Source organism: Papaver somniferum, chromosome 3 (assembly GCF_003573695.1).
Source record: "Papaver somniferum cultivar HN1 chromosome 3, ASM357369v1, whole genome shotgun sequence".
Taxonomy (NCBI): domain Eukaryota; kingdom Viridiplantae; phylum Streptophyta; class Magnoliopsida; order Ranunculales; family Papaveraceae; genus Papaver; species Papaver somniferum.
Window position 1 is genome coordinate 56,162,899 of NC_039360.1, and position 24,303 is coordinate 56,187,201.

Consider the following 24,303-nt stretch of genomic DNA (forward strand, 5'->3'; position numbering starts at 1 on the left):
TCAAACCATCCAAATGGTTTGTGATGATCATAATATCCCACATTCTGATTATCCTTGTCTTTTAGAAGAAATCCCACAGAATACTCCCAGTTTGATTATCTCTGATAGCGAAGCTGACGATGAAGAATCTGATAGTGATGGAAGTTCTGATGGTGATAAGATTCTGACGCAGATGAAGAAGGAAACAAGTCTGTGAAGATAATGAGGATTAACCAAGAAATAGTCTTTACTTCTTTCTTTGATTCTTTGTAATACTTGTACTTTTTCTTCTTTCTGTATATTTGTGTTTCTTTCATTTTGACCTGCGTAAATGAAAACAATTCTTCTTTGCAATAAGTTAATCAATATAATCATTAATTCTTGAATTTTTGAGTAAATCTCTCATATGGAGACAAATAACATTTTCTAATTTCATACATTCCCATACTTGCCTCTGTTATTTGAATCCAAATGAGAGATTTCATATAAAATTTTCTTATTGTATAATTTCGCAACTTTTGCGAAGTGAATTTTGTTTCTTTTCAAAATCTCATTCCTGTGTGGTCTTATTTTGCCTTCCTAATTAAAGGTCTTATTATGCCACCTCTTGTCATTGCGACAAAATCGCAGGACGTCCTTGCATTTTCATGCAAAAACCCATTGATCTTGCCTTAACTTTTTCTTTTGTATTATGGCCTCTTCAGGAATGTTGCGACAATATGACAGGCCTAAATATTCTTGCGAAAATAAAGCCCCATGACATTGCCGTCTTGCGACGAAATCGCAGGACGTCTTCGCACTTTCATGCGAAAACCCATTGATCTCGTCTTATCTTTTCTTTTGTATTATTGCCTCTTCAGGATTGTTGCACAAATATGACAAGCCTTAATATCCTTGCGAATAAAAAGCCTCATGACATTTGCGTCTTAAGACACTTATCAGCTCCCTAATGGAGGGTGCCGCCCTTATCTCCCCCTGGTTGCCCCTTCAAGGAGGCGTACTTCTACCATACAAGGTTAGCTCCTCCCATCCAGTCTTAACAACAACCAGTTGTTTTCGCAGCCTCTTATCCCTTTTACCTATAGGGCTTATGGTTACGAGACTGCACCCTAAGTGGGGTTTTCTTCAGGCCGAGTGCAGTATAAGCCAAGACTTGTCAAGAATGGCAAGGACGCTTCAAACGCCCCGGCACTCTTGACTCAACCGTGTACCTCGGCGCCTTGATCAGATTCTGCACTCCTTGGGAGAGTCCTTATTACCTTAGTCGCCCAACCTAAGTCATATGCTTAAGTTGAGAATCCAAGGTGCCTCTCCCGGATGGGCTTCATTGACCCCAAATCTCCATGACTCAGGTTCCGGTGGCGGTGTAGCCTTTCCCTGATCATGCAATAGGTACCCCCTTATATGACGTACTTTAGGTCTTACATTTGCCTCTTGCGAAATTGTATTCGCGAACTAGGGTGTACGCCATAAAGGTTCGCCTCTTTCTTTTGTCATTCTTCTCTGATTATTTTCTGTAAAATTCATTATCTCTGCGAGAGTCTCGCAATTCATATATTGTATCTGAATTTCGCAATCTCAATTTTGTTGTTCAATCAAATGTATTTTTTAGAATTTTACTTATTGCGAGATTATCGCAACAACTTAATCATTCATACATTTCTTGTTTTTATTACTTTTGCCCTCCTCTGCTTCTTTATGATTTTCTGTTACTGCTTCCTTGGTAATGGTATGTTCATCCTTTTTATCCTGAGCTAGCATTAATTTTGCAACATCTCTTCTCCTTTTTTTCGATTGTATCCACCATCAACTTCTCACTTCTTTGTACATCCTTGATTTTGCGTCGCCAGTTTTCCTTCTTGTTTGCTCTTCCTTCGCAAGATTATATCTCAGTTTCGTAACATTTCTTTCCTTCAACCCAATCTACCTTTATGATTCCTACACCATTGGGGTAAGGGAATTTGATGCATTGATGGAAAGTTGAAGCTACACCTAGAATTCCATGTAGCAAGGTCGACCAATTAATGCATTGTAGGGTGATTCTACATCAACGACACAGAATGATATTTAAGAAGATATTCCCTTCAATGGAATTTGCATAGTAAACTCCCCTTTAGGCTTGTTAGCAGTACCATTAAAACCATATATCTTATATGTTGATGGTATAAGATCATCATCTCTTCCACCCATGGTTTTATAAGTATGATAAAATAATATGTTCACAGAGCTTCCAGTATCGACCAAGATTCTATTGGTTGCCCATGAATCTTCAGCTTCATCATCCTCATCTTCTTTTGGTTTTGGATTAATTTCTAATTTTATTACCAATGGATTGTCATGCACCTCTTATCCTTCGGGAATTTCTTCTGCGGTAAAAGAAATGATCTGTTTCTGCCATTCCTCTAGTCGCGAAATTTTCGCAATATTCATAATTTCTCTTCCATTATTATCTCTTGCGAACACTCTACTTAAAACATTATCATGAAAATCTTCAATTGTCTTATATGAATGTACGATAGAGTGATAGAATAGTTTTGCTTTTGCACCAACTTGTATGAAGAATGTTTCTTTCTTTTTCATCGTATTCACTTTGTGATGTTCTGGCGGTGGTGGTAATGGTTGAGATTGCAGATGCCCTACTAGAAAGTCGTTTAGTTTTCCTTGATCTATCATTCTCAAAATAATTCTCTTTACATTTCTGCAATCGTTTGTGGTATGTCCATGAAAATGATGCTAAGAACAAAATTCATGACTTCTGTGATTTGGGGGCGGTTCCGTTCCCATGTTCCATGGTGTTGGTATATTCTCCATCAAAATTATAGCTTCCCATATCTTCTCTACACTTGCCTTTAGAGGTGGCATCTTGATTTTTTCCCATATTACTTTGTGACCTCCTTTCCCTCTATTAAGTTTCTTGCAGTTGATCGAGTCTTTGAATCTTGTTATTTCCTACACGACTGTAGAAATTTCTTTCTCTTTCATACTCTTCTTAATCTCGGCTCCCCATAGCTACCAATTTCTGTTGATTGTTACTTGTCTCATTTTCTTGTTGTACTTGCGAAGTATTCGCCACTGTGTTTATTAGCTTGGGTAATAAGCTTGCATTTGTTGTTTGTGAGCTGGTGTTCGCAACTAGATATGATTCCATTTCATTTTGTTTTTCCTCTAAAGCAATGTATTCTTCTTGAAGTTCTCGCAATCCAGTCATTGTAATCGTATTCTTGACTCTGAAAATTTGAACATACAACAGGTTTGTTGCAAACATAGCATTGATAAATGATAATATGAGATATCTCTCATCTACACGGTCAGCCATTTCGCTACACATAGTTCTCCATCTTTTAGTCAAATGTTTCAAACTTTCGCCAATCCTTTGTTTTAATCCAAACACATCTTCTATACCAGGTCGTGAGGAATTATTACTTATATATGCTCCCAAGAATGTGGTCTGCAAATGATTGAAGGAGGTTATTGTATTCTTTGGTAAACCTTCAAACCATTTTAACGCTTCTCCTGTTAAGATGGATGCGAAATATTTGCACAATACCACATCATGATTTTCCCATTGTAACATGCACCTCACATAAGCTTTAATGTGTTGAATTGCACAAGTTGTTCCATCGAAAATGCTAGTTAATGCGGGCAAATTGCATTTCGGTGGTATTCCTTCTAATTGTACTTCCCTTGTAAATGGAGTTTTCGCAGCTTCTTCTATTGCTTCATCAAATTTTGTTCTACCTACTTCTCCTCTGTTATTTAGCATTCCTCTCATTTCTTCTAATTCTTTCAAGATTTGTTTATTTACACCTGAATCTTGGCCCATTGGTCTCTTTAATTTTGCTTCTCTTCTTCTGCGTTCACGTCTATCTTCTCTTGCGAAATTTCGTATTTCTTCTTCATTATCCTCATCTCGTCTTCTTCTGCGATTCTCTTCCTCATCCCTATCTTGAATTCGCAAATGATGATGTCGTTCATTTTCCCCTCCGTAATTTTGTTCATTTCTTATCAACTCAATTCGCTGTCTTTCAGCCATTCTCTTCACTCTATCATACTCCTCATTGAGATTATCATTATTCCGGTTTTGTATACGCCTTCTTTCTCGATTCTCATGATTGTTCTGGCGAATTGTCTCCTGAAGCTCTTGCTCTTCCATTTCCGCTCTCAACCTTTCACGTTCGCAGATTAAACGTGCTTGTTCAGCATTATGTCTTTCAATTTCTTCTTCAATTGTCTGTTGATTTCTTTGATTTTCTCTCACATGTAAAATTTTTCTTCCCTCCTCTTGATTTCCTTCGCCATCTTGGTTATTTTGTCTCTGAATTTGCCCATCCTCTTGATTTCCTCCAATTTTCCCATCATCAAAAGTTTCATTTTGTGGAATGTTACGATCATCAGTTCTTTCTCTATTTTCGCGATATTCTTCATTAGGATTTGATATTTCTTCTTGAATATTGTTTCCAGCATTGATCGTGGGTGAATTTTGCCTCATTTCTCTTCTATTCGATCTGGAATGTAATACTTCTCGATCTTCTATTCTGCAATCTGATATTCTCCATCCTTAATTCGTGATTTTGCCTTGTTAAATTCGCACGATCCTCTGCCTCGGCTCTTCTTTCTTCATGTATTCTTCGTCTCAATGTTTCTAATGCTCCAATTTCCTCATTTCCATGAATTATTCCTTCATCTGCTTCTTGATTTCTCTCTTCCTGTCTATAATTTCTATTTTGTTGCTCTTCTTCTATTTCTTCTGCTGAATTTGATCGCCAAGTGTGTACGCTCACTCTGTCATAATTTGTATTCCTCTCTTGAACTAATGTTTGTTGAATTGGCGATTGAATTAGATTTTCTCTATTATTTCTCATTCTAGTAGATTCTCCCATTTCACTTCTTTCTCTTCCAACAATTATATTGCTTCTTCTAATAGTAGTCGGTTGTTCGGATGTATTTCTTCTTCTTGCCATTTCTTCAATGCTAACAATATTGCTAGAAATTATGAAAAATTCTTAATCAATCACTTTAAATTTTCACAAATCTCAATATCAATCTTTAGCTTTCTCTAGAATAATCTTCAACTCGTCCCTGTTTCTAGCGCCATTATGTAGTTGCAGGAAATCCTACACTACACCCCTCATATGATTTCATTGTTGATCAACTCATTTTTAGGTTTACACTCTTAATTTTATTGATTAATTTTTGAATGTTCTTACAAGAAAGATAAAGAAGTCAAGAATGATATCTGCTTTGAACTTTCTCTCTCCTATTTACTTGTTTCTTACTCAAGAAAGATCTCTCTCTCTCTTTTACAACTCGAATGACTATTTATAAGGAAATACATAGTGGATGACAGCTAATCTGTCCTTTATTTTCGGGTATGGTTTGCGATATTCTCGCAACCTTTCAAATGTTAATTTCTCAAGCTCTCTAATTTTCGCAAGACTATCACATCTTTCTCATGATCCTTGTTGACGTCGTTTCTGAAATTGTTCTGCGACGCTATTGTGTTATACCATTGATAACTTCGCTGAGACATAATTGTTGCGAGATTCTGATCCTACAATGGTAGAACCGATTGTAACTTTGTTATGTATCTTGGTATAACTAATCACAATTCCTGACTTATGATTTGGTATGACTAGTTTTTATTAATTGATGTAACCGATCCTAAGTAATCACCATGAGATGGGTATGATCGATATTTGTAATTGGTTTGACTGATCCTAGTAATTGGTGTAACTGATCCTAGTAGTTGGTGTGACCGATCACAGAGTGTGTAATCGATCCTTGTAATTGATAACCGGTCCTGGTAATTGGTGTAACCGATCCTGGTAACTGGTGTGACCGATCACAAGCAGTACCATGGGAATATGGTAACCAGTCCTGGTAACTTGTGTGATCGGTCACAAGTATTTCCATATTGAGGTATTACCGATCCTAGTGATTGGTAGAACCGATTGAACCCATGTATGTGATTTGATATTTGATCAATCACATAGTTATCTTGGAATACAGGTCAACCAATTCTAAACTTGTTAGGAAGTGTGGTATAACCGATTCCATGAATGTAAATCCATGTAAATATGAATAAGGATTTACAGTGAAGAGATGTCAACATACTTTGAACAGATACAATAACTCTTATCATTTATTGTTCAAAGATATTCCTTAGTACTCAAGGAGATCATGTGCCGAAATAAATTGAAAATCTTTTAATTAAGGTTTTTGGTTTTATATGCTTTAATTACCAGCAATTAAATGCATATCCCTAGAGAATAAAAATTAGTAATGTGCATTTACTAATTGGATATTTTCTATTGAGAGATTTGGAAAATATTGGACAAGCATTTATTGGAATTAGGAAAATCGAATCTTGCCATTCATTCTTTTGGGGACTAATTGTAAAAAGTAAACTAATAGAAAAGCAATGGGAGGATATTATCCACAATGCTTCTCTTAGAAACAACACTTTGATTTTGAGAGACCAACCCATCCATGACTGGTTTTAGTCTATTTGCAAGAGTTTTAGAAATAATGCAAAATTACATAAACATATAGGTATACGTTGAGATATAATCTTAACCATTGGGGTTTTGGGGATAAGGGTGTGGTTAAGGAATTTTGCCACATGGCCAGTTCTAAAGCAGGTTTGCACTATATGAATGATAGAGTCACCAACAATATCCCAATACTTTTGGTAAAAAACACGTGTGAAGCCCATCTGGTCCTGGAGCTTTATTTCCCCTCATTTAAAAGCAACATGGTTAATTTCTTCGGGAGATAGAGGTATATTATAAATATTATTATCATTCAAAAAACATTTGGAGGGAAATCAACCAGGACTTCATCTTGGAAGGACTGGGGATTAGAAAAGTAAAGGTTTTTGAAGTACTCAACAAAGGAGGTACCAATACTATCAATAAGAATATCTCCAGAATTATTTTTAATCCGATTGATGAAATTTCTTTTTCTTTTATAAAGAGTGACTATGTGGAAATAAGGAGTATTTCATTCTCCTTCCAAGAGCCAAACCTCTCTGGACTTGTCCTTGTAGTAGAGCTTTTCCAAAGAATATAAGTAATTTATTCTAGTTTTAAGTCCAGAGACATGCATAGTATCAGAAGGGTGTGAGTTTCTTTAAGGTCCTCTTTAGTGATAGATATATTGGTTTGAATATTACCAAAATATTTTCAAGTTATTGAAAACTTGATGAGTATGATTCGTAGGACTTGTTGAATAACTGATGAGAAACGTTAACAAACTGCTAATTAAACTGTAGATGATATGAATTTTGAAGTAGTTCATAACTGGGAGAATGACGATTCAAAGAGGAAGATGAGTGCTTACGTCACGGTGACGGTCCAACGGAGCAGAGCTTCTCGCTTTGTAAATTGTATGTGTTTTAATCTAAGAGCTTCTCCAATGGAATGTATGTGAAGATAAATGTCTAAGTCCACATAGGATATACATTCATTTTCTCTAAAATTCTTCTCCAACCCAAACTTCTTAAATCAATGTGAAGATGACATGGATTCATTTTTGTTAGACATTGTCCAGGTGAATGTCGAGTTTTAGACATTCACCTTGAAAATGTCAAGCTATCCTAGTAAGCTTTTGCTTACCTAAATTAATTTCAATATATTAGATAATGTTGCAGTGGAAAATATGGAGAAAGTAAAGAGACAAAGAGAGGTTTCTATTATCAGCATCATCAGGTTACATGGAACAATATCCTATATATACATGTAGGAAGAAAACCCTAGATATTATATTGAGCCGCACATCAATGGGCTACAACCCCTACAATACTCCCCCTTGTGCGGTCCAGTAGAACTTCATATACAGTGCTTCATATTTAGTGCTTCGAATATAGTTCTTCAAATGTCGTCTTCTCCTTGATGACTTGTGCCGAAATCAATTGTCTCATTAAAACTTTGACAAGGAAAAACCAGTGGGACAAAACCTTGGTACAACTCTTCACATGTAGTACTTCACACGCTGTCTCATATTTTACATATAGTTCATCACATGTAGTAAGATCTTTAAAGATTGCCGAGTCTAAGTTAATTTTCTCCTTAAAACTTCGTCAGGCTAACCCATAGGGACAAAACCCGAACTAAAGAAAAAGAGTACAATGTTAGGTAAACTTAGAACATAGTTGGATGCGTATATGTTGCCTCATTAAAACCTTGACAAGGAAAACTCAGTGGGATAAAACCTTGACCAAGGGAAAAGAGTACAACGTGACAAATGCAAGTAAAGTTGATCCATTGTAGATGATTACTTTGCTCCGTTGAAGTTGACTAGTTGCTTCAAAACTCCTAAGGAAGAAAATCCTCGTGGGAAAGACAATAGCCTTAGCTGGGAAATTACATTCCCGGTGTTTGTTGTTGTCTCATTAAAAACCTTGCCGAGTAACAAAACCCTGTAGGAAAAAGCAACCTCGGTGAAGGAAAATAGTTCAACAAACTATTAGATGCTCCCCCCTGATGTCAGATAATTTTCATTAGTCTAATGTAGTCAGAAGAAGTTTATCACACTTTACTTTGGTGACTTGAATGTTTATAACCTTGTTGTTGATTCTGGAAGTTACGTTGCTTAACATACTATTATGTTTCATTTCTTTGATTCAGTCTTTGTGTCTTCAACGTTCAACATACTTGATGTTTTTAGTGTTGTCTCGCTAAAAACCTTGTCGAGTAACAAAACCCTTTGGGAAAACTATTCTCGATCGAAGGGAAAAAGAGTACAACACAACTTCAATTTCGAAGTAAAATATGTCGACATCATATCCTTGGATCCTCCCCCTGATGTCAGCATCTCCCCCTGATTACTTTCAGAGTTGTTCTATACAATCCTTTAGTCATGTACTTTTCGAAAATGAATATCGGTAATGACTTAGAAAATAGTCTACCATATCTCCCCTGATTACTTTCGTTAGAGAAGACATTATTGTTCCTTCATAATGAACAACTTTTGGATTGCACTTTAATTAGCAGTCCTTTTTATATCTTTGCAGGGATAAAACAAATTTATGTCAATGGTTACTTTTAAGTACATGATTACATTCATTATATCATTCCAATTACGTTGCGTTGGCGCTGAGCTATATCTAGCTAACAAGTTCCCTGAGGATGCAAACTTTGATCGAGTACATTGTTATACTAAGTACAACAATGCGTCAATTGTACTTAGATATGGGAATTTCATCCCCCAACACATCTTCATCATCTTCCTTTATACGAAATGGTCACTTACTTACATTTGAACCTCGACTAATCATGGGAGTGCTATCAAGATACATGTCTTTGTTAAATTGCCTGACAACTTTAGACATATGCAAACTGGTGGAATAATATACCACAAGCTCAGTATTCGGTCGAGCTTTCCCAATATTTTTCATCTCAAATTCGGATGTCAAATAGATTTTAAGCCCTCTTGTCACATCAAGAGTACCCATTATGTATGTACCATCGACATCGATAGCTACAATTCCAAATCAGGAACTTTCTTGTGAATACGCAAGGAAAAATAACTTACTTGTCTATCCCCTCCAAATCAAATAGCCGCTTAGACGGGTATACCACATCCGCTTGATTGCTTCAATATATAAGTGAGCGTTCTATCTAACTGTAAACGCATTTTGTGGTTTAGAGTCACTTGATTTGGGAAACAAAAGTCTATCAAGTACTTTTGTAAATATATGTCATCTCTTGATTCTTTCAGAGATACGTAACAACCACTTACATATGCTGCATTTCAAGTCCTTTTGAAATTACCTTACTAACTAAGTAGTAGAACGCTATAACGTTCATTACAAGAGAACAATTCCAGGTATTTATGAGAAACCTCGCGCCACAAGGCGAGTCTTTATACTTTAAGACTGTTTTCTTCTCATTATTCTTTGCGACAAATTAATTATGTATGTCCAATAGGCTTTACACTTGGTTGGTTAGCACTACCACACTAAATACCTATATATTACTTTGTCAAAGAACCAAGTTCTACCTGGATTGTATATGCCAAATATGCTCTTCGTTGACATTAAGCAACAAGGAGCTTGATTCGTTCTCATCTTGCTCTATTTTCTTAAGCAAGTGTATATGAATTTAATCACCAATATGCTCGCATGATCTTTCCATTGACTCGTGCGCATTCTCATAATCCACTTGGGATGTCATTGTTCTATGGAATCATTAAACTTTGGAGCGTCCTCCAGTTTGATTCATGGACATATTCAGAGACAATACTATGAGATGATTTCTGATGATATAAATAAGTTGTGCCTTCCTCGCCTACTTCCTTTATAAGTGAGCATTGATCGAACCAAGTGGTCTCTCCAACTTCCTTTATGGAGCTACGACCTCAACCACACTTCCACTAAGTGTAGTTGCAACACCTTAGTCTATGGTGTATATCCCTTATTGAGGATTTGTAACCTTGCAGGTAGGTTTGCAGCTGGTATGTGTGATCTCATCACTTTAGCGACATCAGTGTACATTTTGAAAATTGATTATTAATTGTCACTTCACATTTACATTTGTGGAGTACAAGAATCAATATGAGACACAATGGAAATATACCACGACAATTCCTGTCGTTCCCTTAGAAAATATTTTTTCTTATCTCCCCCTAACGATGGGAAGACTGGCTCATTAAAGTAATAACCCGCAAATATAGCGGTAAGAGATCTCCTGCAAAAAGGTTTGAAATGCGGATAATTGTTGGGAACTCATTTCCAACATAACTACTTAACAGTTTTGAAGACCCATCATAGTACGATGTGGAGTCGTGTGGCACATATATGGTGCAACCAAAAATGAGTAAGAACACGAATGTCAGGCTTAAATTCAGTTACCAACTAGTACGCATAAAAGGTTGACTAATATTGGGTTCTAAAACGAATTAAGTAAATACGCGTGTAATATTGCATATCCCCCCAAGCATTTATAAGAAGGTTATTACGCATAACCTATCCTTAGACACCATATATAACCTTTGATGGTAGCCTCTACAAGACCACGGGGTATAGGATGCTCTACAATAATCCTATTAAACACGCAATATCCATCAAGTCCTTTTGATGTAAAATATCTAGCAATAACAAGGTTAGTGAGACCTTAAATTGTATAATATGTGCTAGAATTGTTTCAAAAAAGCATAATTTCTTGTGAACAATAATTAATTCAACACTTCGAATTATCCACCAGAGCCATAAATCACTTGAATGGACCGCATTCTGTATGGATATGTCTACAAATATAACTTTGTTTCTTTTGAAAAAATGGGTTGTTTACCATTTGCATCTTAGGATGGTCTCAATCCTTTTTACTAAAGAATGACTTTGTAAAATAAGTGACATACTTTATTACTTTAAAAGCATAATGGGAGGGGAGGTGGCGTTTCTAGTACTTTAGAAAGAGTTGATTGCGAGAGATGCCGTCACTTTGCATTCTTTCAATCTTTGTGATTCCCATTTTCTTGTTAACTCAAATAAAAGGATGTCCATTTAAGTTCTTTCAAAACAGAACATCATATCACAACCAAAATGTCTTTATGGTTATGTCAAAACCTGAGTGAGTTAATTCCCAACATTACATTGTCAATTATCCAAGTATTAGTGATTTAAAGTTCACTATACTAATTGACTCATTATTTTCTCTAAAATGTGATTCCTTTCATATTCATTGGAGTTAATTTGTAGATGCATTCTCACGGTTAGTTTTCGTTCAATAACCGTTTGCACAGACTTCGTATAAACTTAACAAAGTGTGACTAGATTTTGGTTCTTACAGAGCTCATGTAAATTTTAATCTTTATACTGATTAGGAAACAAAGATTGAGCATTTCTTCGCTCGGATATTATCTGTAATGATCCAATCATCGCATGGTATTACATAAGGAAACAATTTAACAAGCAGTTTAATATATTTCCTTAAGAGCTTTGTGTAATAAGTGGTGTGGCCTTATTACATAACAAACAAAAATTTATCTCATTTACTTTAAAGTGTTACAGTTCATGAGGATGATATACTTTTCATCATAATGTACGAATGATCCGTTTAACTCAAGTACTTATGAGTATAGCTCAAGTGCTTTAGAGTATTTCAGTCTCGTGGAAATGATATACTTTTCATTTCATAAGTACAAACTATGAATTTAGTTCTCCGCATAAAAAAAAATTCTTTATTTTAACTTAAAAAAAATGTTTACTAAACTACCATACAATCAATAGTCCGGGATCAAATCATACAAAATTCAGTTGAATAAAGATGATTAATAAAAACTTATCAAAATGTAAGTGTATTAATTGGGAAAGTTTCTTATTGCCATTGAAGTTGACAAGCGGGGGTATGACCTTTTTTTAACATATAGTGAGTTTGTTGTCATTTAAACTCTCTATATATCTCGTAGTTGGCTGCTACTATATGATACCTGCATTCCATCACTTGTACCATATGTTTATACCAAGTGTCCAACTCTCAGTCCAGAATTACGTATCTGTCTCATGCTCAGTAAATACATTTACTTTGTATTGTTACTACTTGAGCCAATATTACAAGTGTTTTAAATTCCAATGAACGTTCAAATTTTGGGGGGAAAAATTTCATGAATGTTTCAAAAACTTCCTTCAGAGCATTCTATCGTCTGAAATCAATATGTCGCCTTAAATGTAGAAGTTATGCCTTCATCTTTTGAACAATGCATCATCATTGGTTGAAGGTTTCATGATGGAAGTAAATGCCTTTTAGACACAATTGACTTCTGTAACAAAGGCTCTTTAATGGCGCTTAAGTACTTCTGAGTCCAAAAGGTCAAATCTTAATCGAGTTGGTTTAATCAGAACCGGTCAACAGATTGGTCAATGCCCGGTCCATTGGGTTGACTATGTCATGGTTAACAAAAGTACACATATTTATATATGAAGTGCTTAGGCCCATTGATAATAAACATGAAATTATTAGCATATGAGTCCAAAACATATCATTAACCCTAAAAATTGAAAAATTCTTCTTTCAACTGTTCTGATCGACAGACAAACGCATCATAGTCCGATCATGATGAAATTTTTACAGATGATTCATCACAATGTTTCTCTAAACATAATACAATTTCAAGGAAATCCAACGGCCATATAAAACTATATTCATGATGTCGTATGACTGTTCCAATTAACGTTTCTGTGGACACAGCTGAAAATATCATGTACTTTGGAGTATTTTCCATGGTTGGATATTTATGAAATTTTTACAGTGGTTCAAGGAGAACATTATGTAACACATAACAAAAATACAGACTAATCTAACGGTTGGAATTCCTAAAACTTTGGATTTTCGACGCTGTTATAGATTAGAGTTTTCCTGAACGTACACGAATTCATTAAAATCTAGTTTTGGAGATTGCATCATATTCCGATTTCATTTAAATTTTAACGGACAAAGTAATAACTAATTTTATGGAACATATTAAAATTTCATAACAATCTAACGATTAAATCTCTATGTTTTATAATCATACGTTTGTGGAACCCTAATATAAACTACGAAAACAAAATTTCTTTGTTCAAAAGAAATACCTGGTAACGCATCCATGATGATAAAAAAATAGGATCAGAACCACGCTCTTCAAGGAATAATCCATAACCAATCTTGAACGAAAAAAATAAAAATGCACCAGTTGGCAGAGTCGTCGTGCATGATAACGTGTTGCAGTGGAAAATATGGAGAAAGTAAAGAGACAAAGAGAGGTTTCTATTATCAGCTTCATCAGGTTACATGGAACAATATCCTATATATACATGTAGGAAGAAAACCTTAGATACTATATTAGGCCTCACATCAATGGGCTACAAGCCCTACAATAAATAACCATTTTTAGCTTTAATAAAATCTAAAACAGTCCGTGAGTTATAACCCCAAAGGTGTCACTATCCATCCACACAAAACCCATCAAAACAAAAGTAACACAAAAACCCAAAAAAAACAAAAGTAACACAAAAACCCCAAAGAATTTGATGAAACCAATTTTGAAATTTAGGGTTTTTGTATCAATTTTGTTTAAGATGGAGTTTTAGTGGATCCCAACAGTTGAACGGGGTTTTTGTACCACAGGTTTGGTCACCTTGGGTTTTTACGACTAGTTCTGAATCTAAAAACTAATAAAAATAAAATTTACATTTAATCCATAAAAAATCACAAACACCACCATTGGAGATGAACTATTTTTCCTCCCTGAACTTAAGGAAAAATTGGAATGAAGATGTCTTGTTTATGTTGCCACCTAGGAAACGCACACAACCATCATTGGAGAAGCTCTAAGCCTATTAAAGAGTATGGAGTTTTTGGCGAATCAATCCTAGCCTAGCTGTAAAATAGTTCTACTGTTTTAGGCAAAAACAAATGTTAAGAGTCGAGGCAAGAGAGGGTTGTCCACAGATATAAGGTTCTCTGCTGTAGTCCTTGATAGTTGAGAATCTTGAGATATTGGCACACATGACATGAGATTAACCGATAGATTCATGTAACAAAAAGTAAGCACTTAAATCAGACTCGGATTTTGAATACTTCATCTGTAAATATTGGTCGGCATAATCAGTTCAGATAAAACTTGAAAAATACAAAGACGAGGAGAAACTAGAAACTTAATGAGGTAGAACTATTTAACGCAGTCATTTCTAAAATGTGCAAGTATCAATGATCTCAGACGTGATACGTGTAGGATCACATGAAGAATCAATGTGTTCAAGGTGGTTCTTGTTTCCACAATCATTTTAATGGTATGTAACCAACAAGATAAACAAGTCTCAGCATCACTGGAAAATCATGAAGCTATCAGCTCTTGTTCTGAAATTATTCGCCTGACTTCATTTGCGAGGTCCGTGACATGCTTGTCGTTTTTGCACCCTACATTAACCAAACAAGACTTGAGAGTTAACAGAAAATATAATAAACACAAGGGAAGAACTAAAGAAGACAAAGATATTTGCTTGTTTGAGAGATATATCGGAATTGGCCTGAATCAAGTTCAAGAAGACTGCAAGATATCTACCTAGCTGAAGAAGGGCTTCTTCCAGATGAAACAAGTAATCTCTGTTGGGTCCTGAAGGGCCTTTTGCCTTCACTATTTGGCTGCACATGTAGGAAACAATAATTAACTGCAGTGTAAAGGATGCGGTTCCTAAAATAAAATTAGACACGAAAGAAGCATTAGCTACTAGCGTACTATAGTACTCGAAAGTAGAAAAGAAGTTCAGGAAAAATACATACTTAGCCATCTCTTCAAGAGATGCAGGACCTAGGTAATTCTGATTGAGTTTCTTGTCAGGTGACGCAATGTATCTACATGGGAAACAATCCTGGGTTAGAAAAAGAAAAGAAGCTAACAAACATGCAAACGATATATAGCATTCTTGTTCATTTCTGCTTACAACTTACACCATGACTCCAGTGATGGCAGGAGTTGTAGACGTTGGATCCTGAAGATATTTTACATTGGGAAGTCAGGAACAGTAGGAATCCGTCGTAAACGTGCAGTTTAAGTAAATCAACATACACTAACAGTATATAGCATGGCCAACAATTATACTTACAGTAAAGAAGTCAAGATAAGCCTTCACATCATACTGCTTCTCCCTCACTTCCAAATGCTGCATCTCACACCAACATAGAAGGAGGAATACTGTCAAGTAAATGAAACCATCCAATTGGCTAAACACTGTTCAAATCCTAAATTTTAGGGTCAATATAACGAAAAGAAATTGTGCTGGTACAACAAGAAGTACTGAATTCCTAGAGAAGTATGGACTATAGAGTTCGGGTATGTCAAATTGTCTCAAAATCAAGAGTAGTCGTCGAGATATAAGGATTAAGGAATTTGGTTACATTTCCAGCAACTGAAGACAAATGCAACTTATTACGGACTACCACAAATTCATACTTTCACTCACTGGAAGCATATCAACATGAAATGGTACGGATGCCAATCCTCAATTAATACTAACTCCAAGTACATTACACATTTGTGAGACGAAATCTGAAGAAAGCTTCACAGTTACACATAACTTTTTTGGCAAAGATGATTATCTGCGGATTTTTATGGCTGTGCTAAATATAAACTGAAAAAAGAATGTTTACAATAACTTAAACTTTACTTATTCTTATTCTAGGATAAGGTGGAATGTATTTATTTATGTAAATGATTCGACAAGGCTGCCTGATAAGACAACCGTAATGGTAAATATATATATTTTTTTTAATCTATGGACTATGGTGAGGTGTTTGCCCTAAAGAATCCCATGCCAACTAACCGCTGTTTAAGACTTCAAGCCAAGATTCCTAGGTTTATGTATTAGATTTTCCAATAAGATACAATAGGTTCTACCCCAATCTTCCTTCTCGCGCTAAGCATATTACAGTAAGGGCGCCCTTACAGTAACAAAGAGCAAATCAACCAAAAATACCCTAGACCAACTTTCTTTGGAGACTACATGAGATTTCAACGGATATTGGCAAAAGGAATTGCTGCGAACTGGAAAAGCATAACTGCGCAATATATTCACAAGATTGACTAAACATGGAATCAGATTTCACAGCACCAAGGATGATTAGCAATGAATTTTACCTCCAATGCAGCCTTTTCATCCTCCCCTCCTGAAACTTTATAGGCCACACCCCACTGCAATCTCGTAAAACAAGCAAAGCAGAACAAAAGATGAATACATTATTAACTGAATCAATGATATATTGCAGCCAAGGAATCTTCGATGCATATAGAACTTCATTTCGCTTAATTCCGTGACGAAATCGATAATAATTTAGTTTTCGGAAGAATAAGAACTAAAGAATTTAATGGAAACATCATTGAAGAAAAAGAAAAGCAAACTTACACAAACATCTCCTTGAAGAGGCTCCATAGTCACAGTTCTCCCTGGATACTCTGGAGTACCCCTGTGATCAGTACTCCCTAATTATACCCAAAATACACACAGCTTTATAATCAAATTCACACTTAATTCTATCCATTTTCAATTCAATTGAGCTCATTTTCTGTATAAGAGATTACCTTGGTAGAAGACACGGCGATAATCTTTGATGAAACCAACTACACGATCATCGTGATGAAATCCAGCTTTCCAGATTAAAGACCCATATCCGAATACCCATAACACCATTTCCTCGCTCTCTTTAAAATTGGGGCTCTTCACTCAAAAGGGTTCTTTCCTCACTCTTCTTCTCTCACTCTCACTCCGTAAATATTGGAAGGAGAAAAAAAGAGACACAGAACCCAATCATGGATGAACTTCTGTTTTGCTGTTCCTAACTTATGGTAGCAGAACTCCTGATATTCGGCAACCCTCGTTTACTAAGTGATAACCTAAGGATGGAGACGACTTGGTACATGCGTGGACCCACGGTTAAGCAGCACTAGTTCGTTGTGCTTCTGCATATGTTTAGACTTTTAGAGGTGCTTCCTCCACAGCCTAAACATAAGGGTCATTAAAGTATGCAACACTAGTTACAGTTTAACTGCTGTAGGGGGTGCAATTGTTCGGTTCAGATAACCACATTATTAGCCTGGCATCGAAGTTGCACTCCAGTTCCACTCCCAGCTCCAAATAAGTGGAACGAGAACCAGTTTTACAGTTAAGTTCAAATGGCAAGAGGATATATTTGGAAAAGAATGGAAAAAGCAAACAGGAGTTATTAGATTGTATTAAGATGAAAAAGAGCATCTTTCAACTCTTACGTCATCCACATTACAGTAACCTTACACTTGAACTCCAAAGAGCATAACTCATTTTTAACATATAGAAGTTCATCCTAGAGTGTCTCTCACCTTCCCAACTACTTAATTGTTATAAAAAAAACTTCAAAAAACGAGACACTACTTAATTGTTATAGTTGACACATGTTCTACTTGTCTCGAATTTAAAGTGGCCAAACTTCCAATGTGATCAGGACACTACCCACGATACTGGGTGATCATACTGCACACCTTCAACATTGAAGGGAGAAAAACAAAAGTAATTGGATCATATCCACACCTTCAGCATAATATCCACGTTGAGAGAGCTGCCAGAGGAAGCATGGCTACCAAGCCGTAATTCACCACAGCATCAATGTTTTCTATCCGCTCAACCTTGTTATTCCAGATGCTTGATATAAAGTGGAAAATATACTTCTGCTCCTGCAGATGCAAAAAGGATCAAACTTGACCACTCCAAAGGAGTGCATACAGGGAAAAAAAAGAGGAGCAATTTAAATAACCATACCGCTTCTACATTCGTCTCAGTTCTGTGGGTCTCGGCAGTTGTACTTGTCAGAGTTCTTCTTTCAGTTTCATCTGCTTGGTCCAATGGGATTTCAATTTTCGCGTTGCTAGTTCTCTTGCGAGAGAAGCCTTTATAAGATGAATCTGTGTGAATTGTTTCCATGACTGAGCCAAAGAAGTTGGTTACAGGTACCTAAACAAGAAGAAACAAACTTATTAGTCATAAAGACAAAATTAAACCGGAAAAGTTCACTGGTAATGTGTGACATAAATCGATAGGGTCAAGAGAAGAAATTAGAAGGGCCAGCAAACTAACAAGCATCACAATATGGTCTGTAAAAGCATACCTCAGCAGGAGGGCGTTGATAAAGATCTGTTCGGTAATATGCAGTTGACAGCAACAAACTTGGAACAAATGAGTTGAAAAAACTGCATAAAAACAAATAACATAGATTTTTCAAACCAAGAATCAAGTTCCAGGTAATGTTCGTTACTTGGCAGGCAAAGAAAATCACAAATTTAAACCAGACTACAGAAATGCTGCCAAGTAGAGTAGTTCTACACCGGCCAATACATATTAATATATTATAGATACCGTACAGTAACAATATACATTGTAGGGGAAAGAGAAGCCAACAATACATTTTAACAAAACATCAATAGGAGAAGAAATATATGAACATTATATGCATTCAAATATGATTAACCAATAAATGCTTTAAAACAATGTTGATGTAAAAACCTAAATTAACAAGTTGATTCTGAAAGAGTTCAGTTGCATGCTAGTTATACAGAAATCGGAGGGTTTCAACCATTTATTCCAGCAATGCTTTGTTTCAAACAACACAAGTTTGAGGACAACGACTGTTAGGTGCTTGTCGCAGAATTCAGTAAAACCGGAAAATACGATTATGATAGTTCTAACTTCTAGGGTTACACATATTGAAAGGAGAACTCCGACGGCAGTTAATTTCTATATCGTTTGCGATACCAGAATAATTGCTAACTGTAAAAAGAGGAACCTACCTGCTCATGGAAGCATTGCTGTATGTATTTAACCTTTCAAAGAAGGCAAGGGTATAGTAAGTGAACCGATCCACCACAGAAACACCAATCTGCAATAAAATAAAATTGACGAGGAAAGAGATGTCATGAAATAGTTTTGGGAAATCGAAATGAGAAACTAAAGTGAAATGGTGTGAAAGAGTCAAAACAACAATCTGAAAAGAATTGTAGTCATGGGCTCTTACATCAGAGTCGAGGTGATGTGAATATGAATTTTCTCCTTTCATGCTGCTTCCGATAGCCAAAACACCACGTGAGTGAAGCTGCAGAATATTAAAACATTCAGATTTCAAGGTGTCTCAACAGATCAGGCTTTTACCAGAATTATGGTAAGACCAAATCCCATGCGCACTGGCACATATTACACCAAAGAATAGAAAGCATGCATGTAGTATTTCTTAGACATTACTCTACCTGCAGTGCAGGTACATAATAAAATAAATCATAAAAATGGCATCATTATTTATGTTGTCAAGTGCAACAGCTAACATTCATATAGATAAAACATGATGCTAAAGTTATGGTAATCTTGTTCGGACTCGATGAGTGCTGTCCACGATCACCAATTAAGAATTTGATGCTTTTAAAATGGCTAAATTAAGTGTCTACACAAATTAGACAAATCAAGTAATCCGGGTCATACAGGTCGATCTTTTTTCTGGAAAACCACAATGGCCAAAGAAGAATACCTGATTAAAAAGAGTAGCAGCTTGGCATGTATCCACCATAATCAGCAGCTCCTTAAACCTAGACACAGAAAAATTATAAAGTAATCACAAACTATTTCTTAAAGCGCGCAACAGAGGTAATAAATTGAACTCTAATTTTAATGACCTGCAGTATCACTTTTAAAATGTAGGAGAGAATAAAGAGCATATCCTCGCAAGTATCACCTAAGCTTTTCTTTCATCTGCTTCACTGCATCAGCTAAATCATGACTCTGAAGCTCCTCCGAGTCCTGAAATTTTAGGAATTCATCTCCCCCATGCCCAGTCATGTATAAGAGTATGTGACTACCCTCATCGCTTAAAAGACGTTTTGATCTCGGAACAGCAGTCTCATGTCGCCCCGTCAAAACACGTAAGAAGTTTTCTACTGTCACCTCATAGCCTCGATAGTCGACCTGTATAATTTGAGGACTAAAGAGTGAGTGACATGAATCCATCTTCAGGAGTAACCCTTAAATCTGGTATAGAACTTTCTTCTCTATGCAGGCACCAGACCAGGCCCAGCTCATTACCAGTAATATTACTTTGTTATGCATTCCTGATAGGAAACTAAAAAAAAAATCTTCAAAGGAAAGACCACACTGCAGAAATTTGTTACCTCAACATTATCACCATACAAGTTAAGTCGGTGGTTTTCATTATTGAACACTTGGGCAGGATAATTATTTCTTGTATTGCAAGCCATATCATCTGCTAACATGAATATAATCCTCTCATCAGGTATTCCTAGTCGCTTTACTGTCCTGGGTATAAACAAGAACTACCTCTTTAACACCTAAAGGTACAAAAAATAGAAGGCAAGAACGGGAAAGTGCAAAAACAAAAGATTTGTAAGAAAATCAAATGATGTAAATTGGATGGTTTCTCCTTACCTACCTGTATAAGGATAAAGTATTGGCCATGTGCCGATAGTTAAACCTGCTCAAGAACAATAGCTTCATCAACTATTTTCCATAATTTACATAAACTGATTAATCTATTGAATCAACAAAAGAAAGTATACAGTGTGAAATTGTGAAAATTAATAACCAAACCCCATTGTACAATTTAATATCAATGGTAGCAAATCATAAACTAAAACACTGGGAACAAAAGAACTCTCCCTCACTAAAACATAAAAGTCCAAGTTGAAGACTTAAAACACGGAAATGTTCTCTCGAAATAGGAGAAGTTAAAGCTTGACCAGGACACTAAATACTTGTTACAGAGGGAAAATGGCTGCACTTCAAAACCAAGAAACATAAAAGCACAACAATACGGAGCAAAATTAAATCTAATACAGCTTATAGTGGCAACCAAAGATAATTACAATGGTAGCTAGATGATACTGTATATAAATTACTGCCAACACATTTCGCAAAGACTGCTTAGGATGCAATAATGACATGGTGAATCTTTGAATTTAATGTAACGGTTGAAACTAGAAAATCTCTAAAACTACAAGTTTCCTGACTTGCAACTACCAAACTCACCTGCAGCAATCTAATTTTACCAAGCGACAATTATCAAGTTTTATCTACAGTACAAGTTAACCTAGGGTTCGATTTGTAAATCAAATTGAAGAAGAAATGAAAGAAATTGTACTTACCAGAAACGAGATGTACAGACTAATACTGCCCAGTTATTAGTGTGCATAGTAGACGAAGACGAAAAAGACGCAGAGCTAATTGCATTTGATTTGCCAGTGGTTGCAGCTACAACAACTGCAACTACCAAAATCAACAATGACATTTTACGACCGAATAAGCATATGAATTCGGATTGCCGAAGTTCCAAATTTGCTTTGTTGGAAGCCATTTTGTCTTGTTTTCGCTTTGTTTTTGGTTTTTATTTATAGGGCAAGATTTTTCATCCCTATCGGACAAATGAAGGAGGAGGAAATTTTGCAGGAAAAAAACCCTAGAATGTCATTTACTCCAATTTCTAATTTCGTATGATTTTGTATTCATGGATCAAAGGATCACAGAGAGAGAGGTTACAAGTGAAATTGGAGATCATTCAGAGGAAGTGTGCTGTAAGAAAGATCGTGAGAGACTGAGAGATAGAGATTACACCCAAAGAACAATTTTAGGGAATATAAAAAAAAAACCCTCATTTCTATCATATTTCAAAAATACCAAGTGTTTCTTTCCTTTTTTTTTTTTTTTGAAAACACGCGTTTGGATACCAGAAACAGAAGTCAGAAGCAGAAACATCTTGCTTCATAAAAAGTTGACTTTTCTGCTTTCAGACGTTGTTTTGGAATTTTTACGCCCCAACTAACTTCTTATTTTTAAACTTCTAGAAGTCGAAAAGCTACTTCTGGATTTATATCCAAACACGCTATGATTTATGGCTGACCCACCGCAGGGCCCACTTGCTCAAGTTATCTCCATACATGCATAGTTATCCATAAGGGATTGCTTCCGACCACTCTTGTTCGTTAACAATGCTAATGTCATATTTGGTTAGAGAATCTGCTACATGGTTTGCTTCTCTATGAACAAAAGTGCAAATCCAACTATCAAACTAGATAAGATACTTAGACTATCAATTAAAATGTTTCAGGTAGTTCATTTTATAGACTCAAATCTACCATTGACTGCTAATATCACATTTAAACTGTTAGAGCTTTGCTCGGTCGAACTCGCAAGCGTTGTTATCTCAAGCTTGTTTGTCAAGTTTAGGTGATCAAAACTAAAAGTCTTGATTTCTAGTCTACTTATAACTATGTCTCGGACTAGGATAGAATGTGTAGTTGAGCTTTAGACTTCACGACGTTCATCAGTTGAAGAAGAAGATCTACTGAGCAGAGCTTGGAGGAACTTCATCAACAAAAAGTATATGGAGACTAAAACTTATCTATCACTCAGAAGTCTATTATATTTTATCTCCTATTAAGACTAAGTCGTATAGCTATATAGACTTTACATTATACACATTTGATATTTCGAGCTGATCAGTTTAACTCGCTTATATCTTTCTCAAAATATGTGTTGTAAAGCTTTTTGCTTTAACTATATTCATCATTATTCTTGACGAGTTTAGTTGGAAACGATTTATTTGTTGGAAACTAAACATTTAGTCAAAAGATGATCATGTGAAAATCGCCTTGAAACATCTTACATGATTTGTGTGATTCAGTCATTTGATGCAGACTCGGAATGTTTCATATTGATCAATCGATCATTTGAAAATTACTTATAAGCTAATAGTTTGTGTGAGACAGCTATTTTCGTCTTCTAAGGATGTTTCATTGATTGAAATGGGAGTTTAGAACAATTAACCATTGTTTGGATATAGCACAGTATGCATACCAGTAGCAAAATGTTGTAGTGTGATTCAGGTCCGGGAACCAAGTATGCATACCAGTATGCAGACGGTTTTAACTATCAAAGTCCGGGAACCAAGTTTTCATACCCGTTTGCGAACTGTTTCACCTGAGTTCGGTCCGGAACGACAGTATGCGTACCCGTTTGCGAACTTTCGTACATGACCAACGTTCGGAACTTAAGTTTGTGTACCCGTTTGCAAACTAAGTTGGTTTAAGTTCTAAAATCGGTTAATTATGATTTCATACTCATGAACAAATACATATATAAAATAAGGAATGCAATCTTTGCAAATCGTGGCTAGTTGTTCATGAACTGATTCTTTTGGATCAATCCGCTTTTGCTTCAATTGTGTCGTGTATACTTGTGTGGGAATATAAATAACTGAACAACTCTATGAGTAACACAATTAGATTCATTTGATTATCATTTGATATAGAAGTGTTAGATGAATGTGGTTAATAAAAAAGTGTTCATATGGCTAACTACGGTTAACTATTGTTGAGCCAACTCAATATACACGTTTAGGTATGGTTACCCATATATATCTAAATAAAGGTATATTTCATTTGTGTGTAACAAGCTAAGAACATCTAACGGTGGAGAGATATTGCTTTGATTTTAAGAAAACTTAGCTTGAATTTTAAATCAAGATTTCATCTAACGGTGAATATTGATTGCTTTGTTTCAAAGTTATTAAACCCTTATTTGAAGACTATATAAGGGAGAACTCTAGGAACTGAAAAACCCAATCCCCACACATCATGTGTGATATTAGTTGCGTACTAGAGTCGATTCTCCTTTAACCTAGGTTTTTCCTAAAACCATTTTGCATTAACGACTTGAAGACTTCATTGGAATTCTAAAGCCAGACCCAACTATTTTCTTTGTAGTTGCGTGTTCTAATCTTACTTGTTCTATCATATCGAGTATTATCTTCTATAAGATTGGATCGA

The 24,303-nt window shown here is 35.7% G+C and overlaps 2 protein-coding genes across 4 annotated transcripts; both read right to left on the reverse strand.

The window, feature by feature from the left end:
* Positions 1-14,504: 14,504 nt before the first annotated feature.
* LOC113356209 (gamma-glutamylcyclotransferase 2-3-like) lies at positions 14,505-17,271 on the reverse strand. The gene is made up of 8 exons (XM_026599273.1): positions 17,035-17,271; positions 16,859-16,935; positions 16,594-16,647; positions 15,563-15,619; positions 15,408-15,448; positions 15,240-15,311; positions 15,022-15,101; positions 14,505-14,876 (listed from the first exon to the last, which is right to left on the reverse strand). The coding sequence occupies exons 1-8, from the start codon at positions 17,141-17,143 to the stop codon at positions 14,794-14,796; spliced, it is 573 nt and encodes a 190-aa protein (XP_026455058.1). The 5' UTR covers positions 17,144-17,271; the 3' UTR covers positions 14,505-14,793.
* Positions 17,272-17,652: 381 nt separating this feature from the next.
* Positions 17,653-22,093, reverse strand: LOC113356210 (putative GPI-anchor transamidase). 3 transcript variants are annotated; one of them, XM_026599275.1, is made up of 10 exons: positions 21,625-22,093; positions 20,913-20,954; positions 20,635-20,779; positions 20,202-20,431; positions 19,998-20,055; positions 19,494-19,571; positions 19,270-19,358; positions 18,591-18,672; positions 18,245-18,436; positions 17,653-18,153 (listed from the first exon to the last, which is right to left on the reverse strand). In XM_026599275.1, the coding sequence occupies exons 1-10, from the start codon at positions 21,831-21,833 to the stop codon at positions 18,019-18,021; spliced, it is 1,260 nt and encodes a 419-aa protein (XP_026455060.1). In that variant the 5' UTR covers positions 21,834-22,093; the 3' UTR covers positions 17,653-18,018. The 3 variants fall into 3 exon arrangements, with proteins under 3 accessions (XP_026455060.1, XP_026455059.1, XP_026455061.1); XM_026599274.1 differs by having other exon boundaries at positions 17,653-18,159; XM_026599276.1 differs by lacking the exon at positions 21,625-22,093 and having other exon boundaries at positions 17,653-18,159; positions 20,635-20,774; positions 20,913-20,944.
* Between the last annotated feature and the right edge of the window lie 2,210 nt (positions 22,094-24,303).

What these genes read in the sequence shown, in the direction of transcription:
- LOC113356210 (XM_026599274.1), bottom strand. Translation starts at nt 21,833, where the DNA reads ATGGCTTCCAACAAAGCAAATTTGGAACTTCGGCAATCCGAATTCATA. An exon ending in TGTATGGTGATAATGTTGAG is followed by an intron (nt 20,432 to 20,634) that starts GTAACAAATTTC and finishes CAAATTATACAG; the next exon opens with GTCGACTATCGAGGCTATGA. An exon ending in CTGCTACTCTTTTTAATCAG is followed by an intron (nt 19,572 to 19,997) that starts GTATTCTTCTTT and finishes AATATTCTGCAG; the next exon opens with CTTCACTCACGTGGTGTTTT.
- LOC113356209 (XM_026599273.1), bottom strand. Translation starts at nt 17,143, where the DNA reads ATGGTGTTATGGGTATTCGGATATGGGTCTTTAATCTGGAAAGCTGGA. An exon ending in CTCTTCAAGGAGATGTTTGT is followed by an intron (nt 16,648 to 16,858) that starts GTAAGTTTGCTT and finishes ACGAGATTGCAG; the next exon opens with TGGGGTGTGGCCTATAAAGT. An exon ending in ATGAAAAGGCTGCATTGGAG is followed by an intron (nt 15,620 to 16,593) that starts GTAAAATTCATT and finishes TGTGAGATGCAG; the next exon opens with CATTTGGAAGTGAGGGAGAA.